Genomic DNA, 26,710 nt, shown 5'->3' on the forward strand with positions numbered 1-26,710 from the left:
TGACTATCGAGGATTATGTTGGTTCAAAGGGAGATGATCATGTCGAGATGACTTCTCTAGTGACCAAGAGATAGCAATCGAGGAGGATCAGATTGCAGATATACAATACATGGTTATGACATTCTTGGTGCTTTTCTTTGAAATAGAAACGTAGCAAAGAAAAGAACCTTACTATAGTCTTGTGACCTATCTCAAGACTAGCTATATGATGTACCAACATAAGAGATAAGTATTTCATACCCTTGAATAATGTTCATTAACTCGTGCTATAACATTTTTGTATGCTTCTATGATTAAGATTTCCCTTTGAGATAGTTTAGTTTTATCAACTATTTGGAATATCTTCAAAGTGAATCAAGAAGCATAAGAAATCGCACTAACTGACTAAAGGGAAAGAAAACTTGATACTTGAAGTTATGAAACTGAATTGAAAATCGACATCAGATTCAAAGGGAGTCAGAGAATCTGTCAGAGGAAACCTTGGACAAAGAAGTTAACAGGTTGATATCACATTAGAAAAGGCCTAAGGCAACCTTGGACAAGAATGTCAAGAGGTTGATGCATGTACTTGGAGCTTCAGATAGAAGCCACACTATCATAAATGTTGGTGTTGCCAAGCCTGAGGATAAATACATAGCTTATTACATTTGCTCATGTTACCATGAAATCAGACAAGTGCATTTGTGTACGAGAAACTACTCCTATTAATAATGTTGTGATCAGAACAAAGAGAGTTGCTAGATCTGCCAAGTGGATCTTTGATGACTTTGGTCATAGTGATTCAGAGGGAGAAGGCCATGGAGATGGTTTCTAGACAACGTACATTATCACTGAAGAATGAATGATTGATATTCTCACCAAATCTCATAGCAAAGTAAAATTTGTGCATTTTGAGACCAGCTTGTAGTAGTGAGAGAAAATGCCCTTGCTAAGAGGGAGTCTTAGCATTAGTGATTTCTTTAAATGCAATTTATTGGATTATTCTCTGTGAGAGAGAAGCTTAAGGTGAAACCCTTGTTCCACCCTCTAGGAGTAGTTATGATGGATCCATCCTCTAATATGGTTCATGGCGGATGTCTTGTGTGGGACACCTTGACAACAACACATGAGAGAGTCCATGGTGACAGTGTAAAACCTATTATTGTCATGTGTGTGATTGCATGACTTTATCAGGCACCTATGTACATTATTGAAAGGTGATGATCTTTTAGATAATGAACACTTGTATTTGACAATGTAAGGTGATGAATTTACAATGATTAGTCTCAATATCAAGATGGATATCATGTGACATGATATCTGTAGACATGTCATGGTAGTTACTATCTCTTGGACACTTTGATAGATATCATGAGACTTGATATCAGTTGAAGATATGATTCTTATGAGATAATCAAGGTGGATAATGCATCCATGGATATACCATGATTTGTTATGGTAGACATCACGAGACTTGATGTCAATGCACATACCATAATTTGATTATTTAATGAAGAACGTCATCTGAATTGATATTCTTGAGCATATCATATCTTTTGATATTACGACTAAGGTGATATCTCTTCTCACTATAGATTAGCCTATTGTTGTGATCTATACTTGGTTAAAACTTTATCTTTCCTAGCTAAGAGGGAGTGTTGAACAAACAATAGCTTCAATCCGATATAGGAATGATGATCGATTCTATGATATACATGTGTGTGTACCTAAGTTACCAAATCCTCTTCGGCAATCCTCAAAGTCTAGTTCAATTCTCCCCAAATTCGCCTACAAAGCCACAAATTCACTGCAAATTCCGTTCGAGGAACCCAAACAGATTGGAAAGAATTTTGAGGATGTTGCTGCCTAGCAGCCGAACCTGTGCTCAATTTGGTCTCAAACAATTTTATTTTACTATTTAAATTTTATTTTATTTTTTGCCTACTTTGGTCTATTTGATCCTCCCGACCCTAAAAGGCCAAAAGAGATGGTTTATATCTCATTTATGCATTTGTGAATGAAAATGAAACTTAATTTTAGAGGAAATCCGAATTGACAATTATAGAGGAATTTCTTTAAAAAAACAATGATGTATTTCAATCCAGGGTTTAAAATTTGAATCTCAACTTTTGATGTAGCCTAGTTAGAAGACCTCTAACCAATATAAAATATAAAATCAGATTCTAGTACGGATTTGTGTTCATGATTTGGGTTTGAAATTCATTCAAATTTTTGGGGGGTTGGGTTTGGATTCAATTTAAAAAATCAGATTTTGGTACGGATTTGGGTTTGTGATTTGAGTTTGAAATTCATTCAAATATTTTGGGGTTGGGTTTGGATTCATTTTGGGCTCGTCTGTATAAGAATATGTGTTTATATAATATATACAAATATGCAGCAGTAAATAAGTTCATACACCACTATGCTAATTTTAAAGCAACATGTTAAAATACACCACCATATCAATGTTTCAGTTCAAAAACAATAACATCAACATCAATAATCAGCCATCACAGTCAAATATAATCAAAAACCAATAACCAAATCATCATCATTTTGCCGTTGCAAATTACAAGCACAAAAAGTAATGCTATAGGCCCATTTAAGGCCAATGTTGTGATTGTGCTATATTGTAAGCTTTACACATTAATTGTCATAATCGATGAATCAAAGAAAGCAGCTTTGAATCAGACTGGATGAAGCCAAGAAAGCAGGATTTGGATCCAGATTTAACCCCAGTAAGCATCTCTTTAGACTTTGTTCAATCCATAGTTTTCTATACATGCTAGCCTATATTATGATGTATTACATAGATTCCATAATAAATGTGTGACACTTTTATACATCCTGATTCTTCTCAAGTAGCATTTAATTCGAATTAAATATGATTAGTAGTTTGAGTCTAATCATGGTTTGAGTCTAATTTGGCATTACAAAAAAAAATTAAAAAGTAAACAAAAAGGTGTTTTCGACCAAATTCTCCAAAATTATATTCGAGTTACTGTGTTGGAATCTAAAGTCACTCAAAAGTCAACTGAATTCTGCTAGGGTTCGTTCCAAAGAATTCCGAACAAAATTCATTCTATGCAGCAGCCTTTTGACAAAAATTGACAAGGACAAGACTTTTGAGAGAATTGAACCAAGAATTCCTAGGTCCAGGAGAGAAGCTAATAACTGAGGCCAATTATGTATGAGATAAAAAAATCCACCCAAAGCAACATAGAGCAGTGTAATGTCCCCTTTTTGGGATATGCAGAGTCAACTGAATAATTAAATTATAAGTTGTCAAACTATATCAAAATAATGACAACTTAGTTTGATTATTTAATAAATTATTAGAATGACATAATGGAGCTTAGTGGATAATTAATAAAGTTGTTTTCATTTAAAGTGGGTTAATAAAGTGACACAGACAACGATTTCCAAGAGACAGAGAGGCGAACAACAAAGAGTCACCGGGATGTGTTAGATAAGAACTTTTAAAGGTTCATTTTCTTTATGCTTGCTTTATGTTTTGATTGTTGTTCTCTTCGAGAATTTAACTAATTTAGGCTTTCAGCAAGTTTGAGGGTGGAAACCCATTGTTTTTTGGAGATATCGTAGTACATAATAAAGAAATGTTGTAATTACAATTAGTTAAGCTTTGGTGGGTTAGGGTAGTTAGGAAGCGAGGGGATGCGTTTGTTGGTTTTCCCAGCCAACCGACCATTCTATAAGATATCTGGGATATGTATGATGTACTCATGTTTTTGATGATCAATAAAATAATAACATTTCCTTGTCATTTTGGTATTCAAGCACTAGTAATGAATGTTATGTTCGTACAATTGATTTATGTTATATAATCTGTGTCACCATTCTACATTTTGGTGCCATTACCTAAGTCCGAATGTGGAGGTTGTCAACTAGGCTTGATGGAGTAATGGGAAGACCTTTCCTACCACATATACAAGTAACAAACAATGATGCAGAAAAGGAGGAAATAACAAGAGAAGATCATGTGACACGAGATCTGGTGGTGGCCTAGGAAGTTGCACTCGACCAATATGTGCAAAGGGAAGCCCGAGAGAGAGCGGTTCCAGAGAGCATGGTACGGGACAGGATTTCAGTACCACCAGCAGTGTATGATCTACTTGGATAAATTCCTCGGCTATCAACAACATATTTGGTATGCGTGGAGGTAGAAAGAGCTGAAACAGAAAATGATCGGAGAAGACAACAAGTGCTCCTATAGTTCGCCGATAGAAGAACAACGGAAGTGTAGGAGCGTGACAATTCAAGGAAGATAACCAAACAATAAAATAATCCATGACCCTACTTCCAAATAAATATCCCAGGCGAGTGTCAAAAGAAGAAACTGAGGGGGAAATCGTCGTGCGAACTTTGCATCTCCACCAACTAGAGGAAAGACGTCGCCACTTAAGGAAACCAGTGAATCATTCCTGAAGTACAAATCAAAGTAAGAAATGTTGATTAAAAACACAATAGAAGGTATAGACAACTTCACTATTTTAGAAGCACCAGGAAGGAAGGGTGGAAGAATCCTGAAACCCCTTCACGAAGAGAGCATCAATGAGAACAAAGCTCTAGTCGCACCGAAGGAGAATCGCAAGGCAAAGGAGATATTATTGGACCAAGAACCCAAGAATCTAGCCCGACAAGAGGGGGCATCCCGACGAGAGGGAAGAGAAGTAGGAGAATGGCATTACACAAACAAAAGCTCCCTAGATTTACTGGGGAAGGATCAAAGGACCCTGTACGTCATTGTAAAACATGTATAACTTTATGGCAAGCCAATGGAGAGAACAACGTTGATGAATGACTTAAAGCGTTCCCTACCAAGCTAAGAGCTATAGCTATTGACTAGTATACAGAACTGGAGGCTCCGAAGAAAGCGACATGAAAGGATCTCCATACCACCATTGAGGAGGAATTTAGACTTCTACACGACGATGATGAGTTAGTCAAAGAAATTTATAATACGCAGCAAGCGAAAAATGAATCTGTCAGAGCATATAGCAAGAGACTCAAGGAATTGATAAGTTGGACAACAAACCGGTCGATGGGTTGAAAATGAGGTGGTTCACTGATGGGTTAAACCCATCCTTAAGAATTAAAACAAGAATAGTACCACCACCATCCTTTGTCGATGCTTACACCCACGCAATAGATATAGAGAGTGAGAACAAAACCTCCAAAGCCAAGAGACATGGAAGCAGGAGATAAAGTTCAGAAGAGAGCGGAGATGAACCTAGACCATTCAATCCTTGAGGAAAGACATGATGAGGCTAATGAAGGAAGTAATAGGAAGTAAGGAGGAGAAAAGAGTGGGGAGGGAACTGTGGTACATGGATTGCAAAAAGGAAGGACACACAAAAGGGACATGCCCGTGCAAAGCCTTCTGACATTTGTCAAGTGTTGGGCCACACAATTAACGGTTGTCCCTACAATCTAAAAGCATGGAATGCACAAGTATTCTTTACCTAAGGATAGCAACCCACACCACCTTTCACCCCTCCACAAAACACAAAAACAGAAACCTCACCTAGAGGGTATAGAAAGAATATGCGAGACAGCAATAACAACAACAATAATAATACAACCAGGAGAGCTATCTACTACGATTCCAAAGGAAGATCCATGATTCAATGTAAGTGATGCAATGAATAGGGGCATTTGAGACTCCCAGATTGGTGGAGGACAAAATGGAGGGATGCTATGTAAATGGTGTGGATCGGGTAATCATGAGGATGCCAACTGCCCCAACAAAAGGGGTGAACATGTTGGACATTGGAGAACCAAAAAGAGAAGTATTGGTCATCACGAGAATGCAAACCAGGAAACTTACATATCTAGATGCAACTACTGATAAAGAAAGATTTAAAGAAGCCAGATAGAACATTTTAGGTAACATGGGAGAGGAAAGGAAAGCAAGCACGTTCAAACATCCACCCAGTTGACCTATACCAAACATTATAAAACAAGTACTAGAGACCACCATTCCTATGAAAATTGTGGATCTATTAGAAACACTACCTTAGCTATAGGTAGCAATAAGACAAGGAGCAAGTATCAGAGGAGTACCACCCAAGGAGAAGAAGAAAGCAAAAGTGCAAGCAGGAAGGCTCTAGGAAAACCTACACTCTTGCCACCCATGTTCCAACTAGTGGGTGTAAACCAGCATGAAATTAAACCAATAGGAACTCTAATGGGGCAAAAGGTAGTGATTGGTACATAGCAGGTCCTCTTGGACTTTGATGTGATTACTGTGGAAAAGAAAGGGTATGATGCGTCATTTGGGAGAGGATGGCTAGTCACAGCAAAGGGCACCCATAATTGGAAGAGGAATACTATTTTTATAGAAGTAGATGCCTGAAAATACACAATTGATCTAAGCAATCAGTCTGCAAGTCAGGATCTGGCATCCGATCCAGAGGAAGAGAAAGAAGGCGAAAGAGTGGAACTAGATGAAGCAGTGCTCCGGCTTGGGGAGTGCTCAGAAGATGAAACAAGCTCCCTCAACGGCCTGTTTCACTGGCAAATTCGAAACTACGAAGTATTCCACCCAAAATGTCTTATGTTGCAAATCCAAGAATTCGAATCGAGACAAAAGTACATAGAAGGTTATAACAAGTACAGGGAGGGTACGACCACCCTCAATAATAAACCAGCACATATATTTAGCAAGGAGAGGAAAGTGGAATACGAGGAGGCAAAGTTGCAAACAATAAACCTAGGGGAGAAGGACCATTCCAAGGAAATTCTCATAGGGGATGAGTGGAACCCAATGTTGAAGGCAGCAGCTTTTAAGATCTTCCTGTGTCCATCGGATACCACTGATACCAAGAGCAAGACCTGTGTGCAAAGGGACGTATCAAATAGACAAGAACTATGCAGCCAAGAGTTAGGAAGAAATCACGAAAATGCTTGAGATAGGAATAATATTCAAGGTGCAAGCCAATGAGTGGGTAACTCCTATAGTTCTATCACTGAAGGGCAGGAACCAAATTTGGATGTGTGGATTTAAAATGCTTGAATGTAGTAACTATAAAAGACCCCTTCCCAATCCCTTTTACTAATAGTATCCTAGAAGAGGTGGCCAGCTATGAAATATACACTTTCATGGACGGGTTTTTAGGATATAACCAAATCAGCATTGTTGAGGAGGATAAGCTCAAAACCACATTTCTAGTCAAAGATGGGGTGTATACTTATAACAAGATGTTGTTTGGGATGTACAATGCACCAGCCACCTTTCAGATGATCATACTACATATCTTCGACGATATGCTTGAAGGGAATTTCAAAGCCTTCCTAGATGACTGGTCAATCTACAGTGGGAAGGAGCACCACCTCAAAGTAATTGGTGAATGCATGTATAGATGTAGGTGTACAAGGCTGGCCTTGAATCACAAGAAATGCAGGTTCATGGTTCTGCAAGACCATATAGTATGCAAGGACGAGTTGAAAAGAGATCCCAACAAGATTAGGGTCATTCTAGGCATGGATGCTCCATCGGATGTGACTAGTATCAAGTCCTTTCTAGGACATGTAGGGTACTATAGGAGATTTATAAAAAGCTTTGTTGAAGTGTCTCTACCTCTAGAAAAATTAACTAGAAAAGGAGAACAGTTTTGTTGGAAGAAAGAACAGGAGGAGGCTTTCAAGGAGTTGAAAAAGAGACTCATGGGTGCTCCTATTCTCATATACCCTTTCTGGAACAAGGAATTCCACGTCCATGTGAATGCTTCCAATTATGCAATAAGTGTCACACTAGCACAAACAGGAAAGGAAGAACTGGTCCATCCAGTGTACTTTGCAAGTAGGCTACTATCAAAAGAAGAGCAAAATTACAACACCACTAAAAGGGAAACATTAGGTATGGTCTATGGAGTTCTAAAATTTAGACATTACTTATTAGCTACTCCCTTTCCATTTTTTGTTGATCATCAAGCACTTGTGTATATGGTTAACAAGCCTGTGATTCAAGGGAAAGTGTCTAGGTGGCTAATCCTTCTCCAAGAATTCACTTCTAAAATCATAGTCCGCATGAGGAAAAGTCATGTAATTGTTGGTCAGTTATCAAGAATCAAGTTAGGAGTAGCCCTTGGAAGTGGAGTGAACAAGGATTTTTCAAATGCCCATTTATTTCAAATTGTCATACTACCTCAATGGTACGAAAGGATTGGGTAGTTGCTAACAACTACTATCTTCCCAAAGGAGATGACAGTGGCAGATAGGAGGAAAATTGCACTAAAAAGTAGGACATTCCAACTGATCAATGGATTGTTGTATAAGATAGGGCCGAACGAAGTGTTAAGGAGATGCGTCATGGCGGAAGAGATTCCAAGAGTTTTGAGAGAATCTCATGAAGGGTTGGCAGGAGGCCATATGGGGCCTGATGCAATAGCTCGAAAAGTGTTGTTGGCTAGACTCTGGTGGCCCACACTGCATGCAAATGCTCGAGAATAGGTCCTAAGCTGTGATATATGTCAGAGGGCAGGCAAACCCCTATAAAGAGATTTCATGCCATTGTTTCCATCACAGCCACAAGATCTATTCAAAAGATGGCGGTTGGACTTTGTAGGACCCTTGCCAGCTAGCAGTAACCATAGATGCAATTACATAGTATTGGCAACGAAATATCTTACAAAATGGGCAAAGGCATGAGCACTTGTGGACAATACAGCTCTTAGTATTGCCAAATTTCTCTATGAGCAAATAGTAACAAGGTTTGGTATACTACTGCAATTGACAAGTGACAAAGGAGTGCACTTTGTTAATAAGGCAATTAGAACAATGACAAGTGAGTGCAAAATTTTCCATTCTTTTTCCAGTCCATAATATCCAAGGTCAAATGGTTAACGAGAAGCCACAAACAAAATATTGGTAACAGTTTTATACAAGACTAGTGAAGTTGAAAGGGAGATTGGAAAGAAAGGTTTCTAGTAGTTCGAGATTGGAAAGAAAGGCCAGGACTGGACAAACCCCCTTTCACTTAATGTAAGCCAAGAAGCTATAATGCCAATGGTATACATAGTACGGAGCTTAAGAGTGGCAGTTGAACACAGACTAGTAGATGTGGATAATTTTAGGCAAAGACTCAATTCTTTAATCAAGCTAGATGAAAGGACACTAGCTCAATTGGCGCCTAAGGTGGCACAAGGGAGATGGAAATTTTGACATGATAAGCACTTGAAAGGGATGAATTTTAGAAAGGGCCAACAGGTACTCAAGTGTAATGGCAAGAATGAAATAAAACCAGGTAAGTTTAAAGTTCGATAGCTGGAGCCATACAAGGTAATGGAGGTAAGAGAAAATGGAGCTATAAAGTTGTCCACTCTAGATAATAACCCTCTGAAAGACCTAGTCAACGGGTCTAAACTAAAGCCTTACAAAGACAGGATGGAGGAAATTTCTATTTAATCCATAAATGTAAAAGACGAAAGTGAGGAAAAAGAAATAAACCAAGACTTAGCAACAATAAAAGGAGGACTAAGGGGGAAATTATAAAAATAAAAAGTAAAAGTGTTGTACCTATAAGGAAATTCTCCATCCTTAATATTGCCAGCCAAAACAAAAGTAGTCCAATAAATAGCGTACGAAATACAATTGGAGTAAATTACAGAGAGTGGAGTAATCACAAGACAAGTAATTAGGAGACAAGGAGGAACACGAGCCAAAGGGTACGAGGGCAGAGTACAAGCGTACAGCAAAGATCGGGCACAAAATCATACATATGATTCAGTCAGCGTATGGACTTCAGTAATTCAAATACAAGCTTATAGACAGAAGAAAGGAGAAGGCATCGTATGCATCCATAAAGGCAGCCATGGACACAACGTACACGTACAGATTTCAGCCGTATGATAAGAATCATGTGTATGGAAGCAGGAAGGGCAAGGCATCATCGTATGGATCAAGGAAAGTCATAATCACAACATACGGGCATCTCCAGCCATACAACCTCCTACAAATTCTCCAATCATACAGTCTCCTCTACATGTGCAAAGTTCTCTAGCCGTACAGACTACTCTAACCTCACAGAATTCTCCATCTGTACAGATTCCTCCCGTGCTGACTGTTGTAGTCATACAGACTTCTATAGTCATATGCCAGGAAGGCTTTACGCACAGTTTGGTGAATGGCAACAAGTTAAAAAAAAAGTTTGGGCACCACCTCCAGAAGGAGCCATACAATGCAACAATCAGACAACACATGGAAAAAAGAAACAGTTGCCCAAAAAAATTTCAAAACTCCTCCAAATTGACACATCATAATATGGTAAAGATAAGCATTAGGAACCCCAATAGAGGGAAAATCATTGATTCCAAGATGAAAAATCCAATCCTGCGAACTAGGAAGTTGTTGAAGAAGATGTCCACTAACAAAGGCAAAACTTCAGAAAAGACTACTACTACAAATGTCGCTTTCAAAAGTGTAATGGGAAGTGAATGTCATACCCAGTGGGAGAATACAGAGGACAATCACTCTCTGAAAGAGATGCTGCATAAATTAGAGGTAGACAAAATAATTTCTATGCCCATCTTCGATTTGAAGGATATTGAATCTATATTACGCACCATAGTGGCTGGCTATGATAACAAAGCTCATAAATCTGTAATCCAGCATTTGCATTTAACTCTAACAATCTCCTACTCGGTTGAAGAAATAAATAAGGTTTTTGGAATTCCCAACCGAGCTCAGGAATTGACAAATACCGTAATGACAATGAAGGGGAAAAAGAAGTGCTTGAGGTTAATGTGCATGAATGATCTCACGAAGCGAGAATTGGAGGGCATTCTGAGCAAAAAGGATAGTTGGGACCTAAAGAAAATTTCACAGCTAATGAAAAATGGCGATGCATTATCGACTTTGTTAAAAGAAAACTTAAAGCCGGAAGTCACACATCAGATATTGCTCTATGGATGTTACCTATAATTGATTGATTGAATAGGGGACAGGTGTACAACTGGGCACAGTTTCTCTCAAAGAGATTACAAGAATTCATAGAGCTGAAGCATAAGGTATTCTACATGCCACATCATTCGATAGCCTTACTCCTAGAAGCAGTTCATACTCAGGCAATCCCTGAACATAGACAGGCTTTGGTTTCAGCAAACAAAGTGAAACCTTACAAACCAGCCGTGACATATTGGATTCACATGGACACTTTCGGAGCAGAGTTGGATGGGGGAGAACCACGGAAAAAGAAACCAAGACAGGTAGCAGTACAAGTAGCATCAATGGAGAGCTCAAGTTAAGAGGAGATTGGAGATGATATTTCAGAGGAGGATGAGACTAGTACAAACACATCTTCAGAGTCCCATGAGGAAGAAATCTATCTGAGCCACTTGAAGGGCATGCCTTGAGCTATTACTTTCCTACCAACAATGGAAGGACCATTGCCAAGCGGGGTACCTAAGTATACTTAGATTCACCAAGCTAAGATTAGGAGTAATGAAGTTAGGAGTATGGAAGAGGCTCGTACAGGTAAGTCGCAGGAAGAGGGATGTACCACCACTGGTATGGAGGAAAGCGTTCGTGCTATGTCTAGTACGCAGGAGGGACGTACCACTACTAGTATGGAATAAGGCGTTCATACTATGGCTAGTACGAACAAGAATTTTGTTGATAGGACTAGAAAACTAAGTCCCTACAGATCAGCAAACTTGTACTAAGGTGATAGATCTCAAGTGTCAGAAAAAGTTTGGGCACAAGGTAAGACTGCACACACTGCAAGGTATAAAGTAGCACACCCTATTGCCTTGGTCGTACAACCTGTTGGTTCCCAAAACCGCAAATTGGAAATTCAAGAGCCTACCACTTCTCCAGTAGGATCTCTCAATCAAATTTTGGCCAACAAACGGAAATCGCTTAGATTCCCCTGCACTTCGGGCTCCACGACAACCAAGTGGGTAAAGCTTCACCTGTAACACTAACTACTCAATTCAAGGGTTTTCTATAGCGAATATAAACTTTGTGAGTTCTTCGGCTAGCAAGGTACTTGAACTCGATCAGAAAACTAGATGCTGAGTATTTGGATAAAATTTTAATAATAATGAATTTGATTTTTTGAAAGAAGGATAAATAATAATGAATTTGATTTTTTGAAAGAAGGATATTTTAAATTTTCTGACAAATCACCAGCAAATCACATCGATAAACTGAGCGAGTATCCACAAGTGTAAGGAACATTGAAGTTATTCTCATACCCATGAGCAATAACTTTTCAACAGAGGAATTGTATGTTTGATACTCCGTATTAAATGTTCAATTGCTAATATGTTATGTAAGTGATACAAAACTCACATCAACAGATAAGAGTGAGCAGCTAGAAAACCCGATTAAATTGATCTTCGAGGATAGATGGATACTTAAATGCCCATAGTCATGGGACTAAGTTGATGGCTGAAACATTTTTGAAGAAGAGGAAACTAGCATTCAAAGGGACTCTGACATTACAAGCAACCTTGGATGAGAAGGTTAGGAGGTTGACAAATGTACTTGAAGCTTTAGACAGAAGCCAAATTAGCATGAATGCCTAAAGTGGCCAAATCTAGGGATAAATCCACAATTTATTGCATTCACTCACGTTACTATGGAATTAGACAAGTACATTTATGTATGGGTGAAAAATGTTGTGATTATTAAACTAATAAATCATGTGCCTGATGATGAGTCTCTTGGAACAAAATATTTTCCATGATTGGAGCATATGAACAAGGCATGCCTCCGTGACAAAGGGATCCACTTAAGGATCTACATCTTTTGACATCCAATGATATTGATAGACCATGTCGAGATGATTTCTCAAATTTTCAGCTGAGGTACATTATCAATGAGGAAAAGACGGTTGACATCCTCGACAAGCCTCATGTTAAAGAGAAGTTTTGTGGACTTTTGAGGCAAGCTTGATATGTTGGACAATAAAGCCTAAGCTGAAAAGGAACTTCAGCATCAGTGGTCTATTTTTGTATACTTGCATATTCTTTCCTTTGAGAGAGAAGTTTGAGGTGAAAGCCATTGCTTTTTATTTCCACCATATTCATTGAGCCATAGTGGAACCGCCCTCTCATATGGTTCATGGTGGATGTCATGTTTTTAATTTTCACCATATACATTGAGCCATAGTGGATCCGCCCTCTCATATGGTTCATGGTGGATGTCATGTATGTGACGCCATGACAAAACCATGCAAGAGAATCCGTGGTGACTCCGTGTAAAATCTTTTATTGTCGTGTGTGACTCCATGACTTTATGGACCACCACATGTACATTATTGAAAGGTCACGATCTTTCAAATAACATACACTCGTATCTAGAATTGTAACATGACTTTACAATAATTAGTTTTCTATCATGATGAATTTCATGTAACTTGATATTCATGGACATGTAATGATAATTAGTATCTCTTGGACATTTTGGTAGATATCATGAGACTTGATATTAGTTGCAGATCATTATGTTCTTTATGAGATAATCATGGTGGATATTATGTGACATAATATCCATGGACATGCCATGATTTGTTGTGATAGACATGATGAGACGTGATGTCAATGCACATACCAAAACATGGATATATATATATATATATAAGAAGAATGTCATGTGACTTGATATTCTTGAGCATATATATCCTCAAATATCACGAGTTAGGTGATATCTCTCTTTCACAATAGATGAGCAGTGAGCCTATATATATATATATATATATATATGCTTGGTTAGATTCTTTATCTTCCCTAGCTAAGAGGGAGTGTTAATGAATAGCTTCGTCCAGATAAAGATTGGCAATAATCTGTTTATATACTTATACTCTAATATATATTGATGCATATATTAAATAATAGAATACAAATTATTATCATTCAATATTTCTGATCATGATGTTTAAGTATATCTGCAATCTACTTCAGCAGATTCATTGTTTCTCGTTAATGTTGACCTTAGATAGTGATTGAGTCGTGATCATGATTGGGCTATGCACAAAATTAAGTCTGATTATCATTTTGCAGATTGGCAACCATTATAGAAGTTTGTTAACCAAACTATTAAATAACACTGGTTGGTAATCAGACAATTTGTTATAAAAATCGTTGCAAATGAATAGACATATATTGTGTGGACATGTCTCCTCTTTGAGGAGACACATTCACCCAATATATGTCCTCATCGCATATTTCTAACCAAACCTGATCAGGAAAAAGAACATAGAAATCAACAACTATTCTGCCTTGTCTAGAGTTCGACAATCAGACTTGAATATTCAGTATTTATTGATATTGAATCAAATTCACATTCAATTGAAATATATCAAGACTATTATATTTTGATCAAAATCTGCAGCCAGTAAAACAGAGATTAGTAGTTACAGGGTTCTGATTTAATAGCCATCTAACTAAATTTAAATCTGATATAAATTCAATTGCATTTACATGATAATTGTTCTCTAGGAGAATTTGGAAGCTTCATGCTTTTAGCAAAATTGAGTATAGAAAGCCTAGAGCTCGGAGGTAGTGAACGGAAACCCATTGTTTGTTGGGGATGTCACTCCAGTGCATCACTTTGTGCTTCATATTTCTGGTTATCCAATTTGACTGTAAGTTATGTGGCTACAATTGGATTTTTTTGTACTCTATTTAGGAATTTAACCCAGTATTCAAATCTCAAATCAGATTCTCTGCTTTCAGTTTTGACGTTTAATAAATTTCTGTACAATGTGCTGGATATTTTGAAATCAATTGAATGCAAATATTTGGTTTAAATTTCCGAGGCAAAAGTTTCAAGAAAATATCTTAGGGGTATATTACAAGCAAAGAAGTGAATCAAATCTTATCAATCAACCCAACTTTGAGATAAATAGCCTCTCATGAAAACAACCTTCAAAATCTGCAAAGGTAAAATTTTCAATGACAAATAACAATCACACAAACTTTCAAAGTACGTATACTGAGTATTTTTTATATATGTTCCATACAATTCAATCTCCAAAAAATACAACCCGAAAGCATTATTCTAGGAGCAGTAGGAAGTTTGAAGATAGGTGCAATTAGTACTAAAATTTATTCCTCTCTAAGTGGCTATGCATATTTTTATAACTTCCTAAACAATAGATATTCCCACTCATTAACCAAAAGTTTAACAACAATCAAAATTATAACACACGTAGGAGACTTTCGAATCAGGGAATAATGATTTGAATTCATGCAAAAAAATATCTCTAAAACAACTATTTGTTATCTTCAAATTGACCTTCGTCATGTGAAATCTCAATTCAGCTCCAATATTATGTAATAAGGTTCTATAATCTATAATCACTTCCCAAAAGCATACAAAAACCCCCAAACTGAAGCAAAAGCTAGAACATGCTCAAACCCTCTAAGCTCACCAAAACTCCACTAGAAACTTCATAATCAACTGGTAGTCTTTCCCAGAAATTTGCAGGTCTAATAAACACAGTATTTTTTACTGAACGGCTTTTCTAGAAGGCATCAAATTCATTCCAACTCACAAAATCAGTCAAAGTTCACCAAGAAAAGAGGTGGCAGCAGCATAAGCATCTCATATGCCCCTAGGCAAGCTGTGATCAAGTCTAATGTTCTAAACGAGCTGCATTTTGACATTGAGTGAGCAATATTATTGTCAAAATAGTTTTACATTGCTAAATAGTTTAACTAATATTTAATATAAAACGATATTATATTAAATAGCAGTACGATATTAAATATCATAAAGTTGGGAAGTTTGGCCAAAGTAAAAATTTGCCAAAATTTGAATATCATGGATGAAATTCCACAACTGCTGTAACTTAGACTGCAGGTAAGGAAAAGAAACTTCAAAGAGCTCAAGTTAATGGATACAAGGAGATAGAAAACAACCTGCAATATACTCTTTGCAGCCTTTAATGTGATCTGATCAAGTGCATCACTCACAACTTCTTCTTCAAAAACCATAATCTTTGCTCTTAGCCAGCAGCGCATGAAAGAGAGCCATGACTGTAAAGATAGCAAAGCAAGAAATACGTTTCTTGTTAATTTGATGCCTTCAGCATTCTCTTTTAAAACATCTTTATACTTTGCCTGCCACTTCTGCAAATCCTGCAATATTTTGACATTCATCACTCAATGTGTGGCAATTAAAGGAAGCTCATCATGGAAACAAATATTCTCTGAGTCTCACCATCTGCATTCACAAGCTAATCTTGACTCCTTTGTTTCATGCATGCACCTTAAACAACGCTACCCCAAATGCATTTAAAATCTAAATAAAACACATGAACTTAATGTATAGTTATCTAACCTTCAAATAGACTTTCTTTGTCAATGCTCTTGGAGGAGGAGAAAATTTTAAACAGAGTAAAGCTGCACCTGGAATGTCTGCAACAGATTTCTTTCCATCTACAAAACAGATTATTGGAACTTGAGCTTAAATATGTCCAAGAAATATTATAAAAAATAAAATCTATATACCATTGCTTGTCAATCTAATTTATTTGCACTCAGGCAGGTCAAAATGAGCAGCACATTAGTATCTTCATTTTGGTTCGCAAAAGAAAGCAGAAAATATTTTCTAATTGATACTTTGCCACCCCATGGTTCTGTCCTGCCCACCTATGCTGAGAAATCACACTTTCACCATTTGATCCTTCTATTATGATTGCTATGTTCCCAGTCAATGCCATGCAGTAAGATTGGAATTGTGGCAGCACTACTGCCTCCAGTTTATCATAGACAGATGAATAAAGTTTGCATTTCAGCTTAATGATCATCCACTCATAGATGCCAAAAACATATGCATTGCTGGACATAATGAGTTAACAATAAAACAATGTATATAGTTATAAAAGTCACTAGACCAAATGAGCAACTCGATTAAGGAATAAATAAATTTATGTTTATGTGCAGAGCCATTTTCCTTGGTTCTTAAATTTAAACTAAATACAGCAATGCCTGCAGCTAATATTCAGCTGAGAGCAAGAAAAAGAAACCTTAACAAAGGTCTGGATTAAATCTGCCAGATCATGTTTGGTTTCATTACAGAGACAAAAATATAGCTTAGCAATGCATGTAAGCCAGCTTAAACATAAGATATACAAATATAATCATGAGAAAAGCCAGCTTGAACATAAAATATACAAACACAATCATGAGGAAATCAAAATAACCTCGAAACTAAATTACCAAAAACAGAAGATTAGCCATCTTTCACAACTTGTCATGAAGGTTTAGCAGAACTCTGTCTCTATCCTCTTTAGATCTTAACACAATGTATTTCATTTTATCAACAAGGCCATTATTAAATTTCTTATTTGCTATATTGACTGTTCCCTCTTGGACTCACCAGTTCAGGTCCAATCTTCCCCATCTCCAAATTCAGGTTCAGTTCGGCAAGGGGTGTGAATGAGGCTCAAAAATCTTCCTGCGGGTTTGTCTGGGATGATGTTGGTCAAATCTGCAACTAATTTTAATATCTTTTCTTGCAATGGCAACAAATTTCACCATTAATCCTTGCAACTTTGATGCTTGCACCTTGGGGTTGTGAAGCGTTGGGATAGATGAATAAAAAATTATGTAAATAATTTCAATCATTTACAATGTCATGATTAATAAAACTAATAGTTATAATTTTTTCAGTTATTATGTATTATTCTTTTATAATGTTATCATTGTATCATGACATTATGTATTAATACTATATTACATACTAACTTTATTAGAAATTAATATTAACTATCTTTTACCATGTGAACATTGATATATTAAGTTTTAACACTAAAAAATATAACAAAATTATTATTGTATATTAATCTATTAACTTTATTAATATAGATAATATATCTTAATATTATATATTAACATATTAACCTTTTGAAAATGGTAATATTATATTAATTTTGTTACTTATTAAGTTTTTAATAATAAATATATATTATGTCTCTAATGTTCCATATAGGGAACATTACAGTCCTCCCTCCTTAAAGATTGCTTGTCCTCAAGCAATCATGAACATGTTTACCAATACCAAGATCCCAAATAAATCTATTCATAGCTCTATAGCACAATTTGGAAGAACCGAACTCAAAATGCAGCTCAGTTATCATCAAGAATCCTGGATTTTGAGGCCAATTTGGAGAACCCTCAATCATTTCACTTCTTATCATAAGCATTTCAAACTCATGAACTTCGAAGTTGTAGGAGAAATAATATGCACTCCCCACAATGCCATCAAGCTGATTAAATATCACCTTCTTTGAGCAAAGGTTGATGCTCACAACCATTTAACTCATACCCACCAAGCTTATACTGCTCTACTTTGTCAAATCTGTAGTTTGAATCCCACAACTCACTCTTGACATCAAGAGGTGCTCCATCATCCAATTCAATGAGTGGATTATCAAAAGGTCACATCCTTGTCAACTTCAAATAACGGATTATTAACAAACTGAAAAATTGCTGTGCTAATTTATATTTTCATTTTCTGATTTCTCAAACAAGTGGGTAGCAATATATTCATCCTTAAATAAAGATGCAGTTGGGAAATTAGCCTCCGTCCAGTGTGCTGAAATTACTCTAAGCTCTCCATCTGATAGACCTTCAACACTACCTCCTCCCCATCCTATAAGAACTCCAGCTGTATCCTATGATGATCCAAGGTATAACTGCCGATTAACTGAAGCCACTGCATGCCAAGAAACACCTGTGGGCTGAGAATAAATTGACGTGCATATATTACAATGCAATCAATGCGCAATGCATGGATTGGCTCCAATAGAAATTCTGAACAATTACCAAGTTTCCTTAACTTCCTATCCTCTTCACGCAAATCTGCAGATGTGTCATGCATCAAATCATAAAAAGGTAATTTTATAATAAAAATGGAAAGCCTTTCTTCGTGCAAATTCAGAATACCAAGGCCAACAATATTGCACTCGACATGCTTTCTCCCAGAACATGGCATTCCTCCCTGATAGTCAAGCTGCTGCAATCCTTGAGCAGCTTCCATTTAAGCTTCTTGTCCCCAGTCTGTGTCCGCTGTTCCACTCTGATACAACCAGAGGCTGTAAATCTATAATCCAATGAAGCAAACCTGAATAGTATTTGTGTTCTAACCATGTATTCAGCTATTCTCGTTGCTGCAATACCAAGAAATTTTATGATTATTTGCATAGGGCAACCGTCAAGCACAAATGTGTAAAATGGAGACAAGTGAGGTAAGTGTGAAAAATAATTTACAAACTGCAGCACATCACAATTAGGATGACTACTGCTTTTGACAAACCATGCATTATCAAATTGCATTATCTTCCCTTTAGGAACCCCCTTATTAGTAACTATATAATAGCATGACTGCCAAGAAAACATGTTTTTAAGAATCTATCATTTTCCAACCTACCCCCCACAGCAATGCCATCCCATATATTCTTGCAACGATGGCAGGTAGGAGCGTTACAAGTCCCAGAGCATGTAAGGAAGGAATTGCCCGACATTAAAAATGTGCACTCAACACCAGGTAATAGGAAGAGCCTATTGGAAATAGTATTTTCCGCAATGCCTTTACTACACAAGCACCAATCTTAATGTTGTTACATGCACCCAATGATAGTATACTAGATGACAAGTCTTATTTTCTCCAAATCACATTTCATTCACCTTATAGTAGCTTCACATCAATATTTCACCTACGACAGTCATATTAATTTTCCAACAAAGTGACACCCATAGTTGTGTTATAATTGTGTGATGCCACAGATAGACATGTCAATACTATCTATAGAAAGCTATGTGAATTACTCAAATAAATATGACCCCGCAATTTAAACAAATATTAAATCCAAACCTTTGGCACTGATATTTAATTATAGCGCCACTAATATTTCAACAAAAGTCAATTCAAAGCCCACATAGCCATTAGGTGCTCATAAAAGATTCACAATAGCAAATAGGGACTAATGAGAATATGCCACTCAATATCAAAAACAAACATTAGCGTTGACCCAATTATTTGATTAATCTCTAATGTCCCATATATGGGACATTACACATTGTTTGCAAGGCTAGACTAAAGATAGATCCCAACAAGAAAAGGGAAGTTATCTAGATGGAAGAATCGGAGAATGTTACACGAGTTAAGTCATTTTTGGCGAGTTCGTTATTATTGGAGATTTATTAAGAATTTTTTAATGAGAAAGGCCAACCATTTATATGGATTGAAGACTAGGAGAAGGCTTTGATTGAACTAAAGACAAATAATGAGCAGTTCACCAATCTTCACGTACCCAGAATTCAAGTCAAGAATTACATATACATGTTGGCACATCAAATTATGCGATTGGAGCAACACTTGTGCAAGTTGGACCCCGCGGATTATAACATCCCATTTTTGCTGCAAGTTGGTTTGAATCAAAGGCAGAAAAGAATTGCAGCTCAATTGAGAGGGAAGCACTCAAAATGGTGTACCCAATGCAGAAATTCATACACAATTTACATTCTATGCAGACCGTCAAGCCCTTAAGTCTCTAGTAAACAAACCAACTATTGAAGGCGAAGTGAGTAGATGGTTGTTATTCCAACAATTCACAATCAAAACCATTGTCAGATAAGAGGAAATTCATGTAACAAACAATCAACTTTTAAGGATAAAGTAAAGCGAACCTCCAAAGAGAATACATGAGGATTTCCCTGACACTCACCTATTTAAAGTTGCTATATTGTCCTTGGAACAAGAATAGTGAAGAGTACTTGTCCATAAACATGTTCCCAAAAGAAATGCCACCACGACAAAGAAGAAAGCTAGCCCTCCAGTGAAAAGCTTTTAAAAGCTTTCCAATTAATAAATGGATAACTATACAAAAATGCGGCCTAAGTTCTTAGACAATGAATTATACAGGATACATACCAAGCATACTAAAGGATGAGCATGAGGCTCACAAGAAGACACATGAAGCAAGACACCATTGCCTAAAAATGTTCTACTACCTAGGATTTAGTGGCCTATAGTACATAAAGATGCCTAAGAATGCATAGGAAGTAAGATGTGACACTTGCCATTCTCAAGCACTATTATATGCCATTTCCTTCACAACATTAAGAGTTCCCAAAGAGATGGAGAATGGAGATCCACCATTACTAAAGGTCAACCCACTAGACTAATGTAGATATATAGTTGTTGTGATGGAGTACCTAACAAAGAAGGCCAAGGCAAGGGCATTGTTTGACAACACATTTGTGAGTACAACAAAATTCATCTATGAGAAAATTCTCATAGGATATGGCTTTCTAATTCAGATTACAACCAATCAAGGACTACATTTAGTCAATCCTGGTATAGGTTGATGATGACAAAGTTCTAGATCTTTCATAACTTATTGAGTCTATACTCCCTAATAGCAAATGATTAGGGAACCAAAGAACAAGGTATTGGTATCAATCATTAACAAATCATGTGGCATCATGTAATGTTCTAGACCCGATAATGCATAATGAGGGCAATCCAAATCTGATATGCTTTATTCCCATTGATTGGATCTATTGTACTGTCTATATAGAGTGGAAAAGTGAATGATCGTACAATGTGGGAATAGGGTGTTGTTGCTGTATAGTGGAGTGTGTTGTTGTACAATGTTTGATATGTCACCTAATGTACAATGTAATTAGGCAAATGGTCACTGTACAGTGGAAGGTTGGAGCCTCACCTTCATATGGTGACTAGATGTATGTTGTCGTATGGGTCGTATAGGTCTAGATATGTCATACAGTGAGTGACATGTGTAAATGTTTAAAGTTCGCCAACCCCTTGCTAATATGTCTTCCAATACGGTGCATAGGAATGGTGTTAGAATTAGTTCACAAAGAAATAAACATCATGTACATGGCTTGCAAGTCGTACGGTAAGAGGTCGTATGATGAGGGGTGAATTGCCAAAGACGGAAGATGTAACTGTGTGCTTTTGACGTCACCAAAACCCAGATGCGAATTAAGATAATAATTGAACGCCAGATATACAGAATCTTTGCCAAAAGAGATAGGCACCAAACACTAATATATGTAATTTGTTACTAAACAAGAATTACAATTATAGATGGTGCTTGATGTTAAGAATATTAGCTTCATGGAAATTGAAGCAAAAATAATAAGTGATTTATATGTCTGATGATGAATCAGTATATTAAAATCTGATTATCCATGTGTGTGTGTGTGTGTGTGTGTGTATCTTACTTATACATTCATATACAAACATATATATATGAGAAATTGTCATATCATCATAAACTTAGGATGTTGATTAATTATATTGTTCACTTGAGGACTGAATCTGATCTGTTTACATAGTATCAAGCTCTTAATATATCTCAATACCATGGTCGGACGTCGGGCCTAGTTAAGCTGATGCTTATATTATTAAAGTGAACCAAAAGCACTTGATCCAGTGCTTCTTAAGGATATGTCATTATGTATTGAGGTACGCTTACGAAGGGTCATACCTCTACGTAAACATATCTCAATACATATATATATGATATGTATTTGTGAATACTGAGACATATCAATAACAAAGGCAATATGTAATATCCCCGTCATAAAATAAATATATTTAATTAAACCCTGTTAATGGGCCAATTGATTTAATATATCTCATATCCAATTTTTAATTTAATTATTTCCGTAGGTAGGTGTGGTCGTCGGCTAACTTTGTACACCCTCGGAAGATTTTTCCGACAGGTATTTAAGCACGGCATGTAAGTAGTTGTTAGGTATGCATTTTGAATTATTTCTTTGTATTGCGAATTTCTGTTGGAGTTTTGGATTTCTTCACCATTTCGAAAGTGGAAGATCTTCCCTATTTGGCTCGTGCAATTTCGGTGGGATTCAACCCTTGCCCTATTCCGTTGTTGCATGTAATACTTCACTTAGATCTAGCAAATCGCAGCACCATCTTTTGGAAAATATTAATAGGAGGTTATTTGTGTTCAACTCTCCATTCTTGTTTGGTATTATCTAATGTATTCGGTATTTCCCAAGATTTATAGCTCGAGGTTTTTCCCAAAAGGTAGGTATTGATTATGAAGAAACTTTTGCTACAATTGCTCGATACACTTTTGTACGAGCAATTATTGCAATTGTAGCATCCAAAGGATTGAAGATACATCAAATAGATGTCAACACCGGATTCCTAAATGGTATCATTAATGAATTAGTATATATAGAATAACCTAAAGGTTTTGTTATAAAAGATAAGAATCTATATTGACGCAGGCAAAAGGATGAATAACTAGGGCCAAAGGCTCACCTAGATATCCAAACCACCCTGCAAGAGTTAACAAAACAGAAGCAAACACAAAAAACATCAACCAAAGGAGGAAGAAAAGTGAAATACTTTTATTGATTAATCAAAATATCTTCATACATGCCCAGCTATAAGGCCTTCTGGGTTACGGCCAATTACAAATACATTCACATTCAAAGATCCAACTGCAAATTCGCAATTTCAGTTCTGCTCTCTAATCTTATTCCCAAAAACTTACCTAACTCTAAACCTAAACACTCTATATATACTTGCCAAAATGGCTTACAGATTATTCTAGAACATTACATAAGAGGAAGGTCGACCCAACAACAGTCTAGACGCATCCCAAGAAAATATCTTAACATGAATGTCATGAACAAAATAAATCCCGCAAGTCGGCTCACAGAGATCACATCCAAATACTGACACTCGGCATACACTAGGTAACTCGGCGAATCAAAAGTCACTTGGCATACACTAGGTAACTCGGCAAATGAAGAGTCACTTGGTGTACACTGGGTAACTTGGTGAATGAAGAGTCACTTGGTGTACACTGGGTAACTCGGCGAATGAAGAGTCACTTGGTGTACACTGGGTAACTCGGCAAACGAAGAGTCACTTGGCGTACATTGGGTAACTCGAAGAACGAAGAGTCACTTGGCGTATACTGGGTAACTCGACAAACGAAGAGTCACTTGGCGTACACTAGGTAACTTGGCGAATGAAGAATCACTTGGCATATATTGGGTAACTTCACGAATGAACAGTCACTTGGCGTACACTGGGTAACTTGGCGAATGAAGAGTCACTCGGCATACACTAGAGCTACAATAACTCGGCATCCACATGCAGAATGAACAAAAATGAGCAACATAACAAGGCGACCCAAGATGCTCCTGCATCAGACAACCGGGGTTGAAAGAAATGATTCTCCTGAATCATTGAGACGTCACAATCTAAGCAGAATCCAACTTAGATTGAGAAATCCATGAAGCGTCTTTAATAGGCCTGTTCTTCCACTTTACCAAATATTCATAGTAATCTTTTCCTCTTGTGCTCCTGCCAACTCTTTGATCCAATATTTGTTCAACTTCTTCAATCTGCTTCTTAGGATAATCTTCTAATACAACAACTTCATCATCTGACTCGTGATACTTAACCAAATCAGCAATATTGAATATAGAAGATATATCCATATCATCAAGTAACTCAACTTCATAAGCATTACCACTGTCAAACTTCTTCAAGATCTTACAAGGTCCAAATTTCTTCATCTTCAGCTTACTGTATGTTCCAACTGGGAATCTTCCTTTCTTTAGATGAACCATCACCTCATCACCAACTTGAAAATCATGGTATCTTCTAGACTGATCAGCATTCTCCTTATACTTCTGATTACTTTGTTCCAACCTCAACTTCACTTCCTTATGCAAAGACTCCATAAAATCAGCAAATTCTTCTCCTGCAGTGCTTTTCTTTTCTTCACCAACAACATCTCTCAAATCTAATATACCTCTAGGATGCATTCTGGTAACAATCTCAAAAGGTGTCTTCCCTGTACTCCTATTCACAGAATTATTATATGCAAATTCAACTTATGCCAATACCATCTCCCAATTACTTGGCTTATTCCCAACTAAAGATCTCAACAAATTTCCCAAACTTCTATTCACAACCTCTGTCTATCCATCTGTTTGTGGATGGAATGTAGAACTAAACTTTAGCTCAGTACCCATATTCTTGCACAAAGTCTTCTAAAAATAACCAACAAACTTATTGTCTCTGTCTGAAATAATACTTATTGATAATCCATGCAATCTCACAATCTCTTTAAAGAAAAGTTCAGCAACATGCTTAGCATCTGATGTCTTCTTACATGGTATGAAATGAGTCATCTTAGAAAATCTGTCCACTACAACGAATATAAAATCATACCCCTTCACTATCTTAGGCAATCCAAGAACAAAATCCATACTGATGTCAGTCCAAGGTTTCTCAAGAACAGTAATAGATGTATACAAACCAGTATTTTGACTCACTCCCTTTGCAACTTGACAAACTCCACAACTCTTTACAAATGTCTAAGCATCCTTATACATTTGTGGCCAATAATACTTCTCTTTCAGCAAGCTTAATGTCTTATCAATTCCAAAATGTCTAGCTAATCCACCACTATGCTTTTCCTTAATCAGATTCAACCTCATAAGACTTCTAGAAAAACACAACTGAATACCTTTGAACAAAATACCTTCTTGAATGAAATATTCATCATACTTACTTATGTGGTTTGTCAAATTTGGTGCTTTGCACTCTCTCCATGCCTCAGAAAAAATCAGTATCAGCACCATACAATTTTTTCATTCCATCAAAACCAAGAGCTTTAACCTTGATTTCAGTCAACAAAGAACGTCTTCTACTGAATGCATCAGCAACTCTATTAGTAACTCCACTTTTATGTTTGATCACAAATGTAAAACTCTGCAAGTACTCAACCGACTTCATATGTCTTCGATTCAATTTATGTTGACTTCCCAAGTATTGTAAAGCTTTATGATCAATATACAACACAAACTCTTTAGGAATCAAATAATGTCTCCACTTCTTCAAGGCTTGAACAATAGCATAAAACTCTTGATCATACACAGAATATTTCCTTTTAGCATCATTCAACTTTTCACTAAAGAAAGCAACAGATTTACCTTCTTGACTTAATACAACTCCTATTGCATTACCACTTGCATCACATTCAACTTGAAATACTTTGTTGAAATCAAACAAAGCCAATACAGGTAATTCAGCAACCTTTTGTTTCAAAGTCTCAAAACTCTTATTAGCTCCATGTGTCCACTTGAATTCCTTTTTATCTCCCCTCATTGTTTCAGTCATAGCTTACAAATAGCACTGAAATTATTTATAAACTTTCCGTAAAAACTAGCCAAACCACGAAATGATCTTACCTCACCCACATTCTCAGGTGTAGGCCATTCCAAAATTGCTTTAACGTTCTCAGGATCCATCTTCAATCTATCAGCTGAAATCACAAAACTCAAATACACAATCTCCTCTTGCATAAAAGAACACTTTTTCAATTAACCAACAACTTTTCCTCTTTCAACCTCTGCAATACTTGTCTAATATGCTCAAGATGTTCTTCCGTAGTCTTGTTGAATATCAGAATATCATCCAAATAAACAATCACAAACTTACCCAAGCATCTTTTCAGAACTTCATTCATCAACCTCATGAAAGTACTACGTGCATTAGTCAAACCAAAAGGCATAACTAACCATTCATACAAACCATCTTTTGTTTTGAAAGCAGTCTTCCATTCATCACCTTCTCTAATTCTGATCTGATGATAGCCACTCTTCAAATCAATCTTGGTAAAATACTTTGCTCCACTCAAACAATCCATTATGTCATCCATCCTTGGCATAGG

General features: G+C 36.7%; 1 protein-coding gene across 2 annotated transcripts in view; it reads right to left on the reverse strand.

Moving 5' to 3' along the window:
- RST1 (ARM repeat superfamily protein) overlaps window positions 1-26,710 on the reverse strand; it is a 334,110-nt gene that overhangs the window by 131,389 nt on the left and 176,011 nt on the right. For both annotated transcript variants that reach the window (XM_089823823.1, XM_089823825.1), the window contains exons 16-17: window positions 16,288-16,385; window positions 15,867-16,085 (exon numbers count right to left, since the gene is read on the reverse strand). In XM_089823823.1, the coding sequence (XP_089679949.1) occupies window positions 15,867-16,085; window positions 16,288-16,385 (317 nt within the window). The remainder of the gene's footprint in view (window positions 1-15,866; window positions 16,086-16,287; window positions 16,386-26,710) is intronic.

The sequence above is a fragment of the Cupressus sempervirens genome, chromosome 1 (genome assembly GCF_028749045.1).
Source record: "Cupressus sempervirens isolate cs-2001-9-10 chromosome 1, ASM2874904v1, whole genome shotgun sequence".
Classification (NCBI taxonomy): Eukaryota; Viridiplantae; Streptophyta; class Pinopsida; order Cupressales; family Cupressaceae; genus Cupressus; species Cupressus sempervirens.